At 41.3% G+C, this 21,854-nt stretch overlaps 1 protein-coding gene across 1 annotated transcript; it reads right to left on the bottom strand.

The window, feature by feature from the left end:
* Positions 1–18,579: 18,579 nt before the first annotated feature.
* LOC147423997 (uncharacterized) lies at positions 18,580–20,870 on the bottom strand. The gene is made up of 2 exons (XM_086501861.1): positions 19,377–20,870; positions 18,580–19,302 (listed from the first exon to the last, which is right to left on the bottom strand). Exons 1-2 carry the CDS (start codon positions 20,675–20,677, stop codon positions 18,798–18,800), a joined length of 1,806 nt encoding a protein of 601 aa, XP_086357987.1. The 5' UTR covers positions 20,678–20,870; the 3' UTR covers positions 18,580–18,797.
* Between the last annotated feature and the right edge of the window lie 984 nt (positions 20,871–21,854).

The raw sequence follows: 21,854 nt of genomic DNA, 5'->3' as shown, positions 1-21,854 counted from the left end.
GGCATACTACACATTTTGAAACATACTCTTGTATGTCCACTTTCATGGTAGGCCAATAGAAATACGTCTCTACTCCTCGGAGAGTAGGTTTAATACCTCTATGCCCTACATATGGAGGAGCATGGGATTCATACATAACCTTTTCACGAAGGGAATGGGTAACACATAGCCTATTGCCGTGGAGAAGATAACCATCGTGCAAGGTGAATGGTTCCTCTTTCTTCCCCAAAGCAAGGGCTGACATTATGTCTCTAAAGTCAGGGTCAGTAGCATACTCATCTATCATAGAGGATAGATCATTGTGAGTAGCTATAGATACCGCATTAACTTTTGGTCGTCGTGAAAGTGCATCGGCAACTTGATTGTGCTTACCAGCTATGTGAGCAATATGGAAATTAAATTGCGAAAGAAAATTTGCCCACCTCATTTGTTTGTCGGAAAGTTTGGTTTGCGTCATGAAATACTTGAGACTTTGGTGGTCGGTTCGTAGGATAAATGGAGTCCCCAATAGGTAGTTCTTCCATGTATCTAGGGCATGTAGAACAGCTAAAAGCTCTTTCTCATAAATGCCCAAGACTCGTTCATCACTATTGAGCCTTCGGCTCTCATATGCTATGGCATGCCCTTCTTGAAGCAAAACCGCTTCAAGGCAATCACCACAAGGGCATCACTATTGGCTTTGAGAGATCCGGAAGCACGAGGACTGGTTGGGAAGTAAGCTTCTCTTTGAGTTTTTCAAAAGCATTTTTCTCCTTAGCAGTCCATACAAACTTAACGTTCTTCTTTGTTAAGTCGTGTAATGGTCCTGCTACTTGAGAGAATTTTGCTATGAAGCGTCTATAGTATGCACACATACCAATAAAGCTTCTTAGCTCATGTAGATTCCTTGGGTTAGGCCATGATTTTATTACCTCTAACTTTGATGGATCCATACGAATACCATCGTGAGAGATAATATGACCTAGATATTGAATCTCTTGAAGGAAGAATTCACTTTTCTTTTGGTTGAGAAAAAGTTTGTTCTCCCTCAAGGCTTGAAAAATCACTTGGAGATGTTGCTTATGTTCCTCCAAAGCCTTGGAGTAGATGATGATATCATCAAAGAACACTCCAGTGAATTTACGATATGGTCTAAAAATTTTCTCCATGAGACGATTGAAAGTAGCTGGTGCATTAGTCAAGCCAAAAGGCATGAGTAGATATTCATAAAGACCAAATGTTGTGCGAAACGCGGTCTTTAGGATATCTTCATCCACTATCCTTATTTGATGATAGCCACTCTTAAGGTCAATCCTATTGAAGTAGGTAGAGCCTTGTAGCTTATCAAACAGATCTTCTACCCGAGGCACGGGAAATCTGTTTTTGATAGTGATATGGTTTAGTGCTCGATAGTCCACACACATACGGTATGTACCATCTTTCTTTTGCACTAAAAGGACTGGAGAACAAAAGGGAGAGGAACTAGGCCTCACCATCCCTTTGTCTACCAATTCCTGTACTTGCCTCATAATCTCCTCTTGTTGAGCTTGTGAGACTCGATAAGGAGGTTTGTTAGGTGGTGAGCTTCGTGGAAGGAGCTCAATACGATGGTCATCATCCCCTCGTTTTGGAGGTAGGTCCATAGGGATATCATCGATGAACACATCTTGGAATCCTTTTAGAAAAGTAGACACGTCTAACTCTTCTTGATTCCTATCATTTTCATTTGATGAAACATTATTAGCTTTTAGAGACTCTTTGACATAAATCATGTACGCAGAAACTGAGCTCTTCATTGATTTATCAAAAGAAAGAGGATTTACAAGTGGAATAGTGCGACCACGCTCACTAGCATCTATATACATGTTCTTTCCCCTGTAGGTGAAGTAAATTCTCCTTTCATGGAACTTCATGTTGGCAGCCATGCGATCAAACCATGGTGCCCCTAGGATAACATCCTGATGTTGGAGAGGAGAGATGAAGAAGTCTTCTTTGTCGACATAGCTTTGGACATGAAGCCTCAACTTCCCAATCAAGGGAGTAACGGAGGCTTGTTGTCCCTTGAAAGATGCATCAGCTGTTACTATATCTCCCATCTCAAAAGCTTGAATGCCCAACTTGGTGGCCAACTCTATTGATATGAAGTTGAGAGTAGAGCCTAGGTCAAACAAGATGAAGGCATCATGCTCTCTTACCTTTCCCCACGCATAGGAAAGTGATGATCCTTTGCAATGAGCATCCTCTTTTGGAGCTTTGATGGTGGAAGCCCTAGGAGTCTCATTGTGAGTATTCTTCTTGGGGCAAGAACGATAGCCATGTCCTTGTTCCCCACACTTGAAACACTTATTGTTCTTTCGAAAAGCTTCTAGCTCTTCAGGAGAGAGTTTGTTTTTACCTTTGTAAACTCCCTTCCCCTTGGACCGATTGTTGTTGTTGTTATTGTTGTTGTTGGAAGTGCCTTGGGAATTATTTTGAGCATTGGATTTCCCCTTTGCATCATTTTTATCTTTGTTTTACATGGGCTTGACATTACGTCTAGCACCTTGATGGAAATTGATGCGTGAAGCAACCATGGTGTGGTGGATTACTTCGGTAATAGTACCGAGCCGTTGAGAGTTGATGTATTCGGCCATCTCTTCAGGTAATCCCGCACAGAATTGTTGTCTTTGCTCGGCAAAGTCTATCTTTTGAAAGACAGTAGCTTTGAGATGTAAATCCCAAAACTTGTCTACATATTTGTTGATAGACTCATGAGAGAGAAGCTTCAAGCCGCGCCATTCTGTAAGAAATTTATCTTTAGTATCACTTGGAAGAAATTGCTTCATGATAGAAACTCGTAGAGTTTTCCATGTCTTTGGGGCTTCTCCATTGCCACGAAGGCTAGCCCACCATTGACGAACTGATTTTTGGAAGTGCATAGCTACATGGCGTAGCTTGGAGGACTCTATGAAGCCCTCGTCCCCAAAGGCCGCATCAAATTGCTGGATGAAGGCCAACACTTTGTCGGTAGCACCAAAGGTGCCATCATAGGTGAGAAAAGATATACTCTTTCCTCCCTCCTTGAACTTCTTTAGCTTTTGTGACCTTCGCCATGCAGGAAATGATTTACGATGTCCTCCCCTCTTGTATTCTCTAGGAGAATAGCCATAACTTTCATCGGAAGAGGAGGAAGGTGAAGAAGAAGGAGAAGAGGGTGACCTCTTCCTAGCCCTTTTTTTCCTTTGTTTCCTCTCTTTCCTTTCAGAGTGATGAGGAGAAGGACTATGGGTTGCTCTTTTCCTCTTGGGAGGAGTAGGCGATCATCTAGACCACCTTCTTCGTGGAGCCACATCTTCAGAAGAACTTAGACTGTCATTGCTTTCTTTCTCTTTGGATTCCTCCTCTCGAATGGGAGAGAGTCTTCTTTTGGGGATCTCTTCAAGAGGCCTCCTAAGCTCTCTCTCCTCTGGGAGAGGAAGGGAAATTCCATAAGCACAAAGTTGTTGAGTAACTTCGGCTTGCAAAACAGGGTTGCCCATAGCTTGTTGCAACCTAGTGACGAGATAATTCACAAACATGGGAGCATCATCATTAGCACCTTCATGTGCAAAATCAAAGCTATCAATGTTCATTCTACTCTCTTGATTATTGTCAGCCATGTTAACAAAATTTATGTTTATACTTAGTGTATGCTTTGGCAATATAAAACCTTAGTTTCCACTCCTCTTAGCCTTTGAAAATCGGCTCTTAAGTATCTACACCCATGGCTCAAAGTGGTTAATTATAGAGAGTAGAGGAGTAGGTCTAACATAGCAGAGTTGCCAAGGGCTAGCTCCTTTCGGACTTCTTATGGCTCAATAATGGTAAAGCCGTAGGCAAGTCTAAAATGACTCCATTATTAAGTCCAAAGCTCCCGAGGTGTGCACCATCCCCCACATAGTGGGCTTAACAAAACCAATATTAGATCCCAGTTCCACTTACTCTATTATAATTAACAACATCAACCATTTATAGGCTACTTAAGGACCTCTCTTCTTAAGCAAGAAAAGAGAAACCAAATGCTCTGATACCAATGTAATGGAATTTGCCTATTCTTTATGAGAGTAGCAGAATTTAATGAGAGTACTTTCAAGAAATGATTTTGTGAGCATAGCGGGTAGACATGATTGAAGATAGCAACATAATCATAGCAATTAGTTAACTTGGCATAGACAATACTTTTGCAAGAGAGAGAATTTAGAGAACATGACAACACTTGAGGACCAGATTTATGTGGAGCCGGCCCCCCCTCCAATAGGCATTTTTATTATGATTTCTCCCATAAAGAGAGACTTGTTACAATACATTCTTTGTGTTCCTTGTGACCTAGGTGAAGCAATGAAGATGGAAATCTTCATGCATCACCATCATAGCATAACCTAAACTTGAAGAAAGCTTTAACTATACCAAGCCTCAGTCCCAAGACCTCAAACACCTTCAAAGGTGGAGAGAGCTAGCAGGGAATGAGGGTAGGGAAGAGGAAGAAGAAACATTTCATACGAGAAAGAGCTAGTTCCTCACTTATCATAACTCTTGTGCTAGCATACATAATAGCATAGTAATGAAGAAGAAATAGATGGCAAGCTCAAGCATTGAAGCATGGCTCTTGGATGGATTTGCACTCCATAGCCAAGAGTGTTGGTGTAGGCTCTCAACCTCTACTTGCTTCGCGAAAGAGAGGGAGCTCTTGCACTTTGCATAGTACACAATGAGAGTGTTTGTGAGTGTGTGTGGGTGAGTATACCCCCTAAGCACCCCCCTAGCTTTCTTGGGTCGACCCCCCCTTGTAGCTCATGCTTGAAGCTCATTGGACCCCTCCATGCCTAGCCAATCACAAGCAGGAGCCATTACAAGCAACAGGGATAGCCTTGGGACAAGTGTCCCCCTTTCCCCTTTGAGAGACAGGACTTGATAAATGCATAATCAATTAATTAAATATCCTTTATTATCATTGGACCCCTTAGGTGGCCAACCAATAGGTTTCAGGCACACCATGAGGGCAACATGAGGAGGAACTTGACAAGTGTCCTTGCTGCCTCTTCAAGTTGGGGCTTCCCTTGTGTGTGTGTGTGTGTGTGTGTGTGTGTGTGTGTGTGTGTGTGTGTGTGTTCTCTCTCATCCCCCCCCCCCTTATGGCTCGACCCCTCCTTGTAGGGATCATTTTGACTTTGGATGAGCAAGCCCCTTAGTCATCAAGCATGCTAAGCACTTGAAGTAGGGGGTGTTCCCACAAGCATCTCAGGCAAGCTTCTCAAGGCACCTCAAGCACCTTAATCATGCACCAAGTTAAGCACCTCAAGCATGGAGCCAGTCAAGCACCTCAAGCATCTTAATCAAGCACCTCAAGCAGGACAAGCACCTCAAGCACGACAAGCACCTCGAGTTTGGGCCGGGTTCCCACCTCAAGCTCAGCCCTAGCTTACCTAAGGTCAAAGGACTTTTACACACATTATTGGAGGTCTTCAATGAAGCTAACCCTACGGTCTTATGCTCCATTGGTTAGCCTTTCTCTTGATAGACCATCTCCCATTTGGGCCCCTTTACTATTGGCCCCGTGTTGAGATAGATCTATAAGCACATATCTATATCTTAACACTTGTTCCCGTTTATTCTCCCACATTAAGTGATCAATTTAATATGAGAAAATCATTTGGGTTGGTTAGATATTAGATTTTATGACTCTCTCTCTCTCTCTCTCTCTCTCTCTCTCTCTCTCTCTCTCTCTCTCTCTCTCTCTCTCTCTCTCTCTCTCTCTCTCTCTCTCTCTCTCTCTATCAAGCTGCCATAATCTTGTCTCTTGGTGCTAAAGAGGGTCAAAAGTGGAGCATCAAGGGACGTCTGAGGGGGAATTAATATCTTCAAGAAAGATATTTAGGCAAGAAGAAAGAAAGAGAAGAAGAATTAGGAGTCAAGGGTTCTTTCTATCTTTTAACAAGCCAAGCTAGAAGGGGGGAATTCATTGTAGGTAATCTCATATTGAATTCTCTTGAGCAAGGAAATTGGGAGTGATTTATGTTCGGTAGTTATAGGTTGATTCAATGTTGAGAATTTCTGATCAAAGGGTTACACATCAAAAGGCATACTAGGCATACTGGTGCAGGCGTATGTGACTGATTTGTAAAAGAGATATATGAAATCAAAAATGGGAAACATCTGCTCATTGTCCACATCGCTTATCTGTCAATTATATATTTATTATTGCTTTCAACAATTAAACACGATATAGATTGCAATTATATTTTGTCAATTCACCTTAACCTTCACTTATAATCTTATTTATCCAAAATTATCCATATTTGAACCCATTTTTATCTTGGTTTGAGCCTCTTCTAAGTTACTATCTATAGCCAAAAGCCCGGTGCTTCTCAGTCGACCTTGGAGAACCGTGCACTTTGACACTGTTATCCAACGTAGAAGATAATCATGTCTTGCAACATCGGCTACATGAATTCCATGAAGTCGACAATCTTGCAGATGGTGCAAAATATATGAACATTAATAATATTGCCTTAACAGTTGGTGCAACCAACGTAGCAATGTGCATAGTAGTAGACACAACAAACACAAAGGATGGGTAATTAACTTCTCTTTTTGGATTGATTCAATATACCAATAAGGGAATCAAATTATGAAGAACCAAACACAAGCTGGCATCAATCAATAGAAAATGGTACCAGAAGTCTACATTAGTATATGCTATGACATGCCACAAATCCCAAGGAGCAATAGTATCAAAAAAGTTTCTACTTGTCTTCAAAGAAGCTTTTGCGCCTGGATTTGCTTATGTCATGCTTTCAAGAATCACAGACCCTTGCAACCTTAATATCATTGGACTACTCTCTTCCTTATATTTTCCAACCAATTTGAAAGGATCTCTCCCAAATAACATTGGACAAATACACTATATAATTCTTCAACTTCAACATTGTTCACAATTGTACTTTGGATCTCCATTCATGTAAGCATCTTATCCTTGAATCATTCACTCACCCTTTTTAATCTATTTTCTTTCATCACTTTATTTCAACAAAACATTTTATTTCATTTCAACAATCTTTAAATTTTCATTGTTTTTGCATTTATAACGTATTCAATATAATCAAGCAGATGGTCACTTCTTATTCATGCTTGTCCTCCATCTCCACCATGCTCACATTCATTACAATGTACACTTGTTCTTGCAGGGTCCCCTAGTACCTATTATTTCTATCCTTAAAGTAGTTTCATATCTATCTATTTGATATGTTCTCACTACACTCAAACAATCCTCGACCTATTTAAGGCCAACGCACAATCGTGAAAGAAAGAAGCAACAATTGACACTACTTACCACACAAATATCCAGATGATGCTACTGAACATTACTCGTTGTCGATCGATAATGTACATATGTCAATTTGATAGTTACAAGAACTTATGCTACTTCATGGACACTACTGTTAGTCGCTACCATGAAGAGAAGAAGAAGGCTACCGGTAAGCTGATTCAAGCTTTGTTGTCCATTACACATATCTTTCTACTTTAATAACTTCACACCATTTTCATGATAAAAGAAAGTATTCACAAGTTAGAGATTGCAATAAATACTCTCAAAGCCGACGTGTCCTCTAAATGTTTACTCTTGTCTAAAATAACTTGTTTCAACCATATGTACTCGAAATGCTATACTATGCTTAGAACATGAACATGGAAGAAATTATCGCCTTGTCAAATGAAGAGGCTCTTAAATTACTAGAAAAATTTCAATGACTATAACCTATCATTGACAGACAAGAAGATCACGTGGCACCATGACCAATATCTCTATAAAACACCATCCTTTGACACTAACCCCTACCTTTTCCGTGAAAACCCACTACTTACCATGTAAGATACATCTTTCTCTTCTTGGATTTTTTAAAGGAATTTCCACTCACCTATTCCCATCTTCTCACTTACCTTCTTATCATATAAAACAAAACATGAATAAAGAAACATTGGCACTACCTCGAGCAGAGACGAGCAACATTGAGCGACAAAAGATAATATCCTTCACCATCTGTTTCATCACATGCAACAAAAATGGACAACGTTACATATGCATCACAAAGAATTACAATGAACAAAAAGCATCTCACAACAGCCACCCGCCCTCATGGATGCGGGCCAATGCTAGTCGCTATACACCATTCATAGATAACTTTACTTTTTGTATAGTTTACTTTTTTAGTCATTCTCATTTTGCACATGTACTAGAGAAACTTAATATCACTAAGTTCAAAACCACAGGAAATGCTTCCTCAGAGGTCACCCCAAACAATGTTAGCAATAATCATTTTTTAAGGCACACCGTAAACTCTAAACTGACCACATCCTTTACAATAGCATTCAATCTTGATATTCACTTTCCTCACAAATTGTTCATCTCTTTATTGTCATATCAAAATAAGATACACACACACACACACACACACACACACACACACATATATATATATATATATATATATATGGATTCTCTAAGTGTGATGTGATTCAATTTGCCTTGGTGATGATTGGTGACCTATATATCACTTTTTTAATGTTTTGCACTATGCGCTTTATAGTTTGTCTCCATTTTCTCATGTCACCTTGAAATGTCTTATGGATATTATTTAAACTTATCAAATCCACAGATTCAATGTTCCGCATTTGGACAACACGTCTTCTCACTTAACATGTCATTACTATCCTTCCACTTATATGTTTTCATACCACTGACTGCAAGTTACTCCAAAATTATCTCATCAATAATAGATGCTTCCATATACACAATAAATTGGTAATAGATTCATACAGATTTATGGAATTGTCATAGTTTTCAATATAGATTCTTGAAATGTGAGGTGATTTGGTTTCTCTTGGTGATGATTAATGACTTGTATGGAACTCACTATATGATCTATAGTTGGTCTCTGTTTCTTCATGTAATAATCACATGTTTAACTAATCTCACGGTTATTGTTCTAGCTTCTCAAATCAATATATTTGATGGATTACACTTAGTCAAAACACCTTCCACCGCACATGTCTATACCCTAATTTTTATTCCACTTGTTGTAATTTATGCCAACATTTTGTCATTATAATAACATTTGATGCCAATATCTACATTTGTTTGATAGAACAATGTAAATCCCTCATTTACATACATTTGATAGAGACACATATTTGATGCCAACATTTTGTCATAACATCTAATATCTAACCAACCCAAATGATTTTCTCATATTAAACTAATCATTTAATGTGGGATAATAAACAGGAACAAGGGTTAGAATATAGACATGTGCTTACGGATCTATCTCAACACGGGCCCAATAGTAAAGGGGTCCAAATGAGAGATGGTCTGTCAAAGAGCAATGCTACCTAATGGAGCTTAAAGACCATAGGGTTAGCTTCATTAAAGACCTCCAAAATTTAGTGTTCAAAAGTCCGTTGACCTTAGGTAATAAGCTAGACCTTGAGGTGGGAATCTTACCCAAGCATGAGGTGCTTGTTGGCTTGCTAAGTTTTAGTGGAAACTTTACCCAAAAGCTTGAGGTGTTTCTCACATGCTTAAATGATTAAAGTTCTTGAAGTATACAATTGAAAGATAACTCTCAAGAGACATGAACGTGCCATGCTTGATTGATTAAGTCATTGAAGTATTCCATTCAACCAAATGACTTAATAAGCACAAAAGACACATGTTCAAATGATCCTCCACATGTGGCCCTAATGATGTGTTTGAATGCTAGGTTTTAAATGGGTCCAATGAAAATTTAGATACATAAAAATAAATAATTAATTTCTTTCTCTCAAATAGAAAAAAGAGGACACATGTCCAAATGAAATAATACAATTAATACGAGAGAGAGAGAGAGAGAGAGAGAGAGAGAGAGAGAGTTGTGGACCAACCATGAGAGGGGGGGTATACTCCCGGTATACTCTCCCACACACACACACACACACACACATTCTCTCATTGTGTGGAGTGAAAAATCCAAGAGCTCCATCTCCTTCTCCAAGTTTGTTGAGAAGTGGAGAGCCTACACCAACACTCTTGGCTATGGAATGCAAATCCAACCAAGAGCCATGCTTCGATGCTTAAGCTTGCCATCTTCTTCATTTTCATTACTGTGCTATTATGCTATGCTAAGCAAGAAGAGTGATGATAAGTGAGGGACTATTTCTTTCTCCTATGGAATGTTTCTTCTTCCTCTTCCCTACCCTCATTCCCCGCTAGCTCTCTCCACCTTCAAAGGTGTTTGAGGCCTTGGGACTAAGGCTTGGGATAGTTAATGCTTTTTGCAAAGTTTATGTTAAGCTCATGATGCGTGAAGCTTTCCATCTTCATAGCATCACCAAGGTCACAAGGAAAACAAAGATTGTATTGTAACAAAGTCCCTCTTAATGGGAGAATCTATAATACAAACGCCTTTTGGAGGGTGGACCGGCTCCAAGTAAATCTGGTCCTCATCTATTGTCATGTTCTCTAATACTCTCTATCTTGCAAAAGTATTGTTCATGCCAAGTTAATTAAGTACTATGTTTATGCTGCTACCATCAATTAACTTCACCCTCCAAGCTCTCAAAGTAATCTACAAAAATGCTCACTCTAATTCTCTTAATTCCGTTATTCTCAAAGTTCATAGGCCATTTACATTACACATTTACATATGTTTGATAGAACAATCTAAATCCCTTATTACAAACAATAAATCATATGACACAACCAACCAAGCATCGGCTAGTTTATTCATGGTTGACATTGTTTACTGAACATAAAATGTTAAAAGTCTCAGAAAACAAACAAAACAACTAGTGACATACCATTGTCTTACAAAGGATGCTTCAATGGAGTTGCAATTGGTGAAAAATAATAACTATGTCAATATCTAAATTCCCTATATCTATCACACATCAACCACCCTTCTTGCAAATGAACTCCACGAACTCTATCATACACAATTCGTTTGAATTTTTCACATGTTGTGCATTATGCACACCTTGTGGATCCACATCATAATGTTCAACCAACTGCTCCATGATTTCCAAAGCAAAGCATTTCATAGGAAGAACTTTGTTTTTTTTTCCAAAGAGGAAAGAAACTTCAGTCATATGCATATGCATCAATGCATTAAAAACTCAGTTCAAGTGATTTAATGTGCACTACCCTGTTTAAAGTCATCTATAATAGTCATCCCAGTCTCATGGAGTCTTAAAGGCACTACCCAATTTTTTAAGACTACAAAAGTTGTACCAAATCTAAAGAAGTAAATACTCTCTACCATAAACCTAAATAAAATTGTCATAAAGAAGTGTAGACAACAAAAAAATTGCCCAAAATTTGTCGAGCTTCCGACTATTTGATTTCAACATAATCCCAAGATGGCCCATTTAGTTCTGAATCAGCATTCTGATCCACTATGTCCTCTTCAGAATGTACTGGCTCCTCTACCAGGCCAGTTTCAGCTGATTCCTCCAGCCTCCCAGTTAACTGAACTAATCTTTCCCCTGTGTTGATTTCAGTAAACTGATCTAGGAATTGCTTTTTCTGCTTGTCGGCCTGCTCTTTATTTAGTAAAACTACATTTAAGTCAATCTCTGCTAAAGGAAATATGTTTGGAGCTGCTAACATTCGTTCAATCTTCTTTGCCTTGTACTTTTGGCATAATTCCTTCGGCCTCAACTCTTTTCTCCAGCTCCTAGTATTGTTCGTCTGGATTTGAATTCTATCGCTGGCCCCTTCTATGGTTAAGGTTTGATTTGCATAGTCATGAACAACATGTGTTGTTTTCAACCATGGGCGCCCTAGCAGCATCCCATATGCCCCTTGCACATCCAGAACTAAGAAGCTGGCTTTAAATTTTTTCCTGCCTACTCTTATATGCATATTTTCAATCATGCCCGTAGCTTGTACTACTCTGTGATCTACCATTCTCACTTCAAATGGTGTTGGCTTTAGATTCGTAATGCCCATCCTCTGCCAGAGATGGATCCCCATTATATTGACTCTTGCTCCTCCATCCAAGATAACACTTGAAAGAGGTTCCCATTGCTTCCGAACCTTGTAGTCCACCTGAATGAGCGGTACCTCATCATCTCGGACGGCCGTCAGATCCACTATTCGGGCCTCCGCTTCAGCTTTCCTGCACTGTCTGATGAAGTTTGCCACTTCAGGCAAGGTTTTTCTGATATCTTCCAGCTCCACAATAAGCTTCTGAATTCTATCACAGATCTTAACATGGATTTCTTCTTTCTCTTGATCGGACTGGTTGTCAGAGCTCAAAGAACTGGTTGTATCTTCACACTGCCATTCCTCCCTTGCAGTGCTTCCAATCCTTCCATCAACTCCCAGTTCACCAATCATTCCTTGTACCATAGCCAACATGGTCTCAGGTATTCCTGGTATTGATTGAGCTTACTCAGTTGATTGGGCTGGTATCTTCTGAATGACTCGGGCTTCAGAACTTTCTGGCTGCTCTGGCAGCTTCTTGGCTAAATCCTCCGTGATTTTAGCCGCTAGTTCTCTCTACTCTTGCCATTCACCTACCACCTTCTCTTTATCCTTGGCCTTCCAAATCTCTCTTTGTTGAGCCCATTTGCTGTTGTCAGTCGTGATTGGTTTTTTTGGAGTATTTGGAATTTCTTGAATTACCACGCCTTTGCTCCTTGTGATTGCCCGTACTGGGACTGGCTCTGGTGCCTTAGCCTCAGTAGCAATAGATGCAGGTGCGTCTTGGCATTGAGCCGCGAAATGCCCGTACTCCCACAAGTGTAGCAATTCAAACTCCGGCTCTGGAAGTTGCCACGCCCTCTGCCTCAGCCCGTACCCGCTTGGAATCGGCCGTGTCCTTGACCAATACTACTGGTACCTGGTCTCTCCTCCTGAGAAACTTTGGCAGGTTCTACTTTCACTGGTTCAGTATAGGCTACCACTGATGACAGGTCTTTGCCCTTCTTAAAGTGATGAATTCTAATACCACAATTATTCCATAAATGACCAAAGGCCTTACAATAAGTACACTGTGGGCACTCGTTGGAAATATGGTCCTTGGATTTGCATTTCGAACACCAAGTCTCCATTTTGCGAACTGGTTGTCTGGTGTGGCTAATCTCGGCAATCTGCCTAGCCATCTCTTCAATCGTCTTAGTCCAGGATCCCTTCTTTGACTTATCCTTGGACCGTTCATTAGAGCTACTTTCAGAGCTGCTGGACACTTCACTGAAATCAAATCTCTCAGTAGAAGAGCTACTGCTACTGGGTCTTCTCTTTTTATGGCTCTTTTCCTTCTTGGCTTGTTGTTCCAGTTTCAGTGCCCCTTGTACCAGATCATTGAATTTCTTGGTTGGAGCTGGTACCTCCTGCTCCCTAAGCTTCTTGCTTCGAAAACCATTCAAAAACCATGTACGCAATCGCTTCTCGGACGGCGATTCTTGTACCTGCCTGGTTAGCTCCTTGATTTTTTCCACATAGCTTCGGACTGACAAATTCCGCTGCTTGATCTTATTCAATTCATAGAGGATATCTTCATCACCTCTGTTGTCCGAATAATCCAGTCTGAAGGCTTTGAGTAGTTTGTTATAGGATCTAAGCTGACAAGCGGGGTAATGGTAGTACCACTTTCTCGCTGCCTCCTTCAAGGTTTGCGGAAAGTATTGCCCCCAATCATCCTCATCAATATTCTTCAGCTCGGCATACTACTCAAAATCCTGTATGTCAACATCTCGATCATCCTTCTTGCCTCCTTTGAATAGTGGAAAAGAAATTTTCAGGGAAGATGTGTAATAATTCCGATTACCACTGGTTCTGCCGCTTCTCTTTCTAGATTCTGAACAACGCTTGGGAGTATTCTTACAGTTGTCAGTATCGGCATCCCAATCAATATCTATTTCTGTCTCTGTGTCAGTGTCCTCTCTGGCCTGTCTGCTAGAAGTACGGTGACTGCCTTTAATACCTTTGGTACCCTCATCCCCCTGCCTGGACCGAGAACTTTTGGCCTTCTGTGCTTCCCTTTCTGCCCGTCTGCGTCTAGAGTGACTGGAATGTTGTGAGTCCTCCATCTCATCAGCCTTACTATGCTCTTCATGAGCCTCAGTGTCAGTCACCCTCTCCTGCTTAGGGTCAGATTCTCTTCCCGACTCCTCAGGAATAGGATCAACACGGATGGTGGATTTCCGGCCACCACCGGTTTTGGGTGCCATTGCTGTAGCTGAGAACTTCTAACTGGGAGAAGAGTGTTTTTGTCAATGAGCTTCAGCTCTAGCCACCGTGATCGCCAAAATGGAATTGGAGCTAATCTCTTGAGATAGCTAATTCCAGTGTTAGAAGATTTCAGCTACTGGTGATGTATTAGTTCAGACAGTAGACTGAACAAAGGAACAGAAACTGAACTGGAATACATCTACTGGAATAAGAACCAGACTATGTACTGAGAATGATATTCAGATTCAGATTCAAATTCAGATTCAGAGTATTGAGTACAGAGTAAGTGTAACTCAAATATACTGCTGTGATTGGAATTACAGATGAAATATTACAATGAGCATGATGTGGCTTATGAACAAAAAGATAGATAGAGTACAGCCGACAACAACTGCCAATGATTGATAACTCAAGTACAATTGCCAACAAATGCCACCAAAACGCTAACCCGATTATGCTCTAATGGGCCCTATTTATATGCCTTGGGTTTACCATGGTAAATACTGTAGTAATTACTGACTGATTCACTACCCGTCTCACAAGAGAGCGCTCCCACCTAGTGAAACCATCTCAGGCGTCTACAATCCTACCCAACCATGAGGAGCTTGTTGTGCTTGCTAACTAAGGTGCTTAAGGTGTTTGTGGGAACCTTGCCCAAGATTGAGGTGCTTCTCATGCTGAAATGACTAAGGTTCTTGAAGTGTTCAATTCAAACATGATCTCTCAAGAGGCATAAACTATTTCATGCTTGAATGACTAAGGTGCTTGAATTGCTCAATCCACTGATATGATATCTTAAGAATCATAAAAGACACATATCAAGATCCTCCCCATTTGGCCTCATGATGTGCTTGAATATCATGATGTGCTTGAATCCTACTGGATAGGCTTTCAAGGGGTTCAATGAAACTTTAGATGCATAAAAATGAATAATTAAGTTCTCTCTCTCAAAGAGGAAAAAGAGGACACATGTCCAAATGATTTAATTAAATAATACAAGAGAGAGAGAGAGAGAGGGGGGGGGGGGGGGGGAGGGGTGGACCAAGCATGAGAGGGTTATACTCTCCTCCCCACACACACACACACACACACACACACCTTCTCTCTCTCTCTCTCTCTCTCTCTCTCTCTCTCTCTCTCTCTCTCTCTCTCTCTCTCTCTCATTGTGTGAAGTGCAAAGTGCAAGAGCTCCATCTCCTTCTCCAAGCTTGTTGAGAAGTTGAGAGCCTACACCAACACTCTTAGCTATGGAATGCAAATCCAACCAACAGTCATGTTTCAATTCTTAAGCTTGTCATATTCCTCATCTTTATTACTATGCTATTATGCTATGCTAAGCAAAAAGAGTGATAATAAGTGAGGAACTATTTCTTTCTCCTATGAATGATTCTTCTTCCTCTTCGCCTCATTCCCCGCTAGCTCTCTCCACCTTCGAAGGTGTTTGAGGCCTTGGGATTGAGGCTTGGATAGTTAATGCTTTTTGTAAAGTTTATGTTATGCTCATGATGCATGAAGCTTTCCATCTTCATTGCATTACCTAGGTCACAAGGAACACGAAAATTGTATAGTACAAAGTCTCTCTTGATGGGAGAATCTATAATACAAACGCCTTTTGGAGGGGGGACCGGCTCCAAGTAAATCTGGTCCTCAACTATTCTCATGTTCTCTAATACTCTCTCTTGCAAAAGTATTATTCATGCCAAGTTAATTAAGTACCATGTTCATGTTGTTACCATCATTAAGTTCACCCTCTAATTTCACAAAAATGATCACTCTAATTCTCTTGATTCCACCATTCTCAAAGTTCATAGTCCATTTACATTACACAAAATGTGTTTGTGACTGTGCGTGATGGCCTGCACTTAATGGATGAAGACAGCCAGTCAATGGATTGGCTGTTAATGGATGAAGACAGCCAGTCAGTGGACTTGAATGACACACAAGTGGAGGAGTCAGCAAACGGCAACGAGGCGGGCTTCGAGAGACTAGGAGAAATCATTATACAGATTTGGAAAGAGCTTCATGAGAGCCATAGCAAGGGAAATGAAACATGTAAGTCACGTGTCTCTAATTTAGTGGAGTCTTTACGTAGATCTATAGATGAGTACCAATTGAATGCGACAAATGTACAAATTTGTGAGTCAGAGCAGCAAATAGCGAATCTGAAGAAAGCCACTTGTTATGAAAACCAACATATCTTGTTGAATCCCTTGGTGGGTATCACTATATGCTGAGGAATCTTGCCTTCAAGAGGATTTAATTTATATTGTGCTACTTTTGAAAAAAATGGATTAATTTGTTAGATGATTCTCTAATAAATGGCTAAGGATTTTTATATTAACGTCTTCAAAAGGCCAAAGTGACCTTATGAGACCAGAAAGTTACAGTGTGGTGGATCTGATACAAAGTCAAAGAGAGAGAGAGAGAGAGAGAGAGAGAGAGAGAGAGAGAGAGAGAGAGATAGAGAGAGAAAGATTAATCATGTATAGGGCTCGCTCGTATAAGGATTTCCTTCTACACTATTTAACTTTCCATATCTTTGAACCTTTCATCTCTTCTACACTTAAGACTTTCCAAACCATTAAGGATCTCACATTTTCTACTACGCTTTTCATTCAATTTCAAAGAAGTCTTGTATTAAAATGAATTGGGCTCAATCAACACAAGACGTCTCTTAGAGGAAGGAAAGCACTAAGGAAATGGCAAATGCTAAAAAAGTTTAATCCTTCCCTTCTTTGACCAATTCATATATTTCGACTATTTTACAAAAAAATGTGGAGACCTAGTCGTTTAAAGCAACCTTTTAATTCTTCCTTTTTTTTCTCATCTCTTGCCAAATTTGCCTGATCGAGAGGTGCCTTTGGTTGTGTGCTAAGAAATTACATGGATTGATGGGTGGAAAATAATTGGATGGTTGAACCCCATGAGAGAATTTGGAAAGTCAAGAGGCGTTGTCTGTCTGTTGAATCATCAAATAGCTCTTCTTTTCTTCTCGCATAGGACTACAGTTGTTCTTCTTCGTTTCTCTTCTCTTGCATCCACTCCGAGCCCCTGTTTTGGATACCTTGAATAGAGCCGATTTTTTATTAGACCCCTCGTGATACACTATTAGGGGGTGATCACACGAGGCGTAGTTATTCCGATAACTATGCCTTTGTGGTGGTCATGTAAGATGAAGCATAATATAATTATGTAGTGGGTATCGCAACTATGGTGATTTTGGCAATGTTGCAGAGGATATCAGACGAAAGATTTTAACTTATATGCTTCTTGTTGCAGCCTTACCATGAAACAATCGTTGCTTTCAACGTGGGTTGACGAGAGTGGGTCGCACCAAGGTCCTTTGTCTCTTTCAAGCATATGGCTTGAGCTTGTCCATTGGCCATCGCCTTGCTCATGGGTCACATGCATAGCAGCTTGTAGCCGTTGATTATGTTTCAGCTTGCCATCCTGGCAAGCAAGCACGAACCAGTCTCCGATGCATAGCAGCTTGTAGGCTTTGGTTATGCTTCAGCTTGCCATCCTGGCAAGCAAGCACAAACCAGTCTCTGATGGAATGAACCGGCTAGTGTTCGTTTGATCAAAATTGTCAACGTGGTTTCCACACAGTGGGATTGAACCCATCACCTCTAATCAACGAGCTACCACTATGCCCGCATGCGTGATTTGAAGCTTGTGGGCTTGCATGAAAATACATAATTGAAGGAACGTTGGTGGCCAACGAAAAACTCACGCCAGCGGCCATGCCGGTCATGACCTCCACCTGCACGGTGGCTAGCAGGCCAAAATTCAGCTTGTAGCTCTTGCAAAGTAACATTATGCATGACAACAACGAGGTTGAATTTTTCAATCGTCAAACGTGGTTGTATCAGTATAGCATAGTTATCTCTTACATATGACTATGCTCGTGCAACCACTAAGTTTAACATGTCTCTCTCTTAACGGGGAAAAAGAGCCATAAAAGTAGATTGCAGGTAATTGCAATTTGGCCATAGCTGTAGGTTTATTTTGTGTGTGTGTGTTGGGGGAGGGGGGGGGGGGGGACGAGGGCATTCTGACAATATGTCCCAGGAGGAATCAAGGGTGCACAATCATCATATTATATCGGCTTCCGATCGGTTTGAGAAAAAATGAAAAGCAAACAGCCAATCCTGCCCATGGGCATTGAAACCCACCTGATCCCACTCGCTAAGCACTCACCCTACTACTAAGCTAATTCACATGGTATTTCACAACTCACGAGGTGTTTACATGGGGTTCACATGAATCTTGGCGTTTACTTTTTCATCGGGATCAAACGATAGAGACCCGATCCTGTTGTCCCTAACTCCTGGGAAACATTGATCCACTTGAAAAGTGGTGTGTCCATTCATTTTTCACACGAGATCTTACATTGCGTACTACGCTTTTCATTCAATTTCAGAAGTCCTGAATTAAAATGAATTGGATGCACCTACTGCTCAATCAACACAATATGCCTATACTAAGTAAAGGAAAGCACTAAGGAAATGCAACTCCACAGGCAGAAATCTTGAATAAAACAGCAGCAGGGAAGATTGTTGGGTATATAAAAATGTAGAGCTCTCTTCAATCAAACCAGATTGTCAAAACAGAACTTCCCACTCCAACACTTCAATTGTAGAATGAAGTCCTCGGATGCTCCTGTGGAGTCCAAAATCGATATTTTGACGCTTTGAGCACCTTGGTCAAACCGCACTGCCCAGAAAAAAACGCTGTCATCTTCAGGGTAAATTTGTTGGGGGTCTTTATCCATGGCAAAATTCATGAGGTAGACCTGGGCCAAATGCTGCTGGGAGTAAATGACAGCCCTCTCATAATGGTTACGCAGGTCAGCCTTGCTGCCTTCCACAAGAAACTCAAACCCAAACCTGGGAAAATGGTCACTGTCACGCACCAGGGAATCGAGCCGCAATCTGCTTAGTCTTGAACCTTCCTCCACTACTTCCCTGACCTCCGGTAAGACCACAGCCCCAACTGAGGGGTAGGCACATTGAAGCACAGCCTTCATCCTACACATGAACGAGAATTGGAGGCTGTATTCCGATGGAGAGCCTGATGCATTGACACATTCCGGTCTGCACAACAAAAAGATTGTAAAACACCCTGATACTATATAGCTTCCAATGCCTAAAAGCCAGCAGGAAATTACCGGCATATTGTATTGCCATCCAATGTGCTGAGTGCCTCACAAATTGCCCAGCCCCGATCCACCGTAGATGATGAGCCAGGGGGCTTGTCATCGACTTGCTGGCCCACCAGTGTGCAATGGTACAGTATTTCCATCCGGAGCAGCGGAGACGAAAGTTTCACAGTGTACCCCATCCCGTCTTCTTCCGCAACAAGCACCCCTTCAGCAAGAAGATTGCGCAGATGCAACACTGACTGGTGTTTCTGCTCCTCAGACTCCAAGAAACCAACTAAGGTATTATAATGTGCCCCTGCCAAGGTTTTGAAATAGTGTATCATCCGGCTGTATGTTGCTTGGCTAAAAATATACCGGGCAATCTTGTAAGAATCAAAGAGCTGCAACCAAGCTCTATAACAAAAGGCTTCTTCTCGCATCATAAATGTCAAACAAGTCCCGACAAGCCCTTTGTGCCCTCCTGTCCACTGCCATATTGAAGATGCAATTTCTTGCACATCAGTAATTGCACCCAAAACATCTGCATTGGCCTGCTCTATCAGGTTGACTATGTCTGCAGTGTCAAATCTAGATGATGATAGTGTGTGGTCATGGGGAAACGGAGACAATCGGCTTGGGGTGCTTCCTAATGTGTACTCAACGTTGGCGGCCTCTGCTGCAACCTTTCTCTTATTGTATTGAGCCTCAAGAAGATCCTTAACTGTCTCAACACCCACTAACAAAAATCCCCTCAGATTATACGCATGGCTGTCAGTTTTTATGTTCCTGATCGTATGGAAGAACTCATCCAAGCAGTCAGGCGACAAATTCAGTAAGCTATCTGCTTCATCAAACAGCAGTGTCACTGTACTTAACAGGTTTATCTCATGGAAGTAAGAAAGAAACAAATCATCTCCACCTTCACCTGGTAGAGGCTTCCTGAATAAAGCAGGACAAGCCAGATGCAAATAAGTACACAGCTTTGCCCACATTTCACAAATAGATTTAGCAGAACCCATGCCCCCGATATAGACAGGGACTACAATTCCCTCTTTCTTCAAATGCTCCGAAACAGCCAGCACCATGGTGGTCTTTCCACTCTGCCTTCTGTCACACAGAACACAATATTTTCCATTCTTCAGGTCTTCAACTAGAAATTTCAGTCCCCTAGGCTCAACATAGTAGAACTCTGTGGGATTCACGGCATGGCCAGCTGCAAATCGACGAGGCAACCGTTCCTGCACCTCTGTCTTCACACGGCCAGCGAGTCTCAATACGAAACAGTGGCGGCAGTGGCAGGACAACAGGTTTACCCCCATCATCTCCATCCACAACCGCTTCAAGGATCAGCTTCTTCTCTGTCTTACCTTCCGACATCAAGAGAAGCGCATCTGCAACTGTGGTCCCCGCAGGAACGATCCAGGAACGATTATCTCCATAGCCAGTGATTGTCACGTTATGCGGCTCCTCCTGCTTTCTGCGTTTCGCAACTGGCTCATCCATCTCTCCTGCGACGTCGCTCCGTCTGTCCAGTATTGGACTAGCTAGACCTTTTTACTTCGTTAGCATACATGAAAAATTTAAATTCTGGCTCCACGTTCATCCACCTGGCATCACTTTTCAAACCAGATGCAATCACCTACGCATGCATCTTGAAGGATCACTTGGAATGATGTCTCTTGGAATGCACTGGTCACGGGATACGCACAACAAGAGCAGGGCCAGAAAGCTCTACGCTGTTTTCAGCTTCCTATCAAGAGTGTGGAGTCTTGGAATATAGTGCTAAGCAGCTCCTTGAATCTAAGCAGCTCTCTCTTGTAGAGTGCAACTCCTTGAATTGAGGCTCGTCTCGACCCAACAGTAGGGCAGCAACAACTCAAAGAGAATTCATGATGAGATCTAGTTATGACAAATCGCCTCGCAGGCACGATACTTCTAGTCTTGCTTGGTGGGCGTTGGCAGCTTCCCTTGATTGGACACAAACACAATTGGTGTACACAAAAAAGGAAAAGCAATGGTTAGAAAAAAGTGCATGATGTAACGCAGCAAAGCATATAACGCACCCTCTCCAGTGTTCAGGAAAAACCATGTTCGTATACTAACAAAAATCCCTTTATTACTCCTCCCAAGAGGAAATTTTCAAAATATGGTCGGCTAAATATGGTCGGCTTTTTTCTATTTTTACACTTGTTCCCTAATTTTATACGGATTTTTCCCTTTTTCTTAGCTCTCAACCTGCATTTTGGGATTCTCAACAGGGAGGGATGTATACTGAGACACATATTTACCGAACACTGACCCTGTCCCCGTCAATTGCACACACACACACACACACACACACACACACATAGAAGAAGGAATTGGCGCACACATGGCTCCGCAGACAAGAAAGAGAATGAGTCTTTCTTTCGTGAGATCGCTTAAAGATTATGCTAAGGAGAAGGTTTTGTACCAAGGTAGTAGGATTCATGCTGATAGTCGGTAACTTGAAAAGAATGCATACTT

The sequence above is a fragment of the Adiantum capillus-veneris genome, chromosome 26, assembly GCF_014529385.1.
Source record: "Adiantum capillus-veneris isolate H3 chromosome 26, ASM1452938v2, whole genome shotgun sequence".
NCBI lineage: Eukaryota > Viridiplantae > Streptophyta > Polypodiopsida > Polypodiales > Pteridaceae > Adiantum > Adiantum capillus-veneris.
The sequence above is the reverse complement of the archived record's forward strand: the minus strand, read 5'-3'. Positions and strand labels throughout refer to the sequence as shown.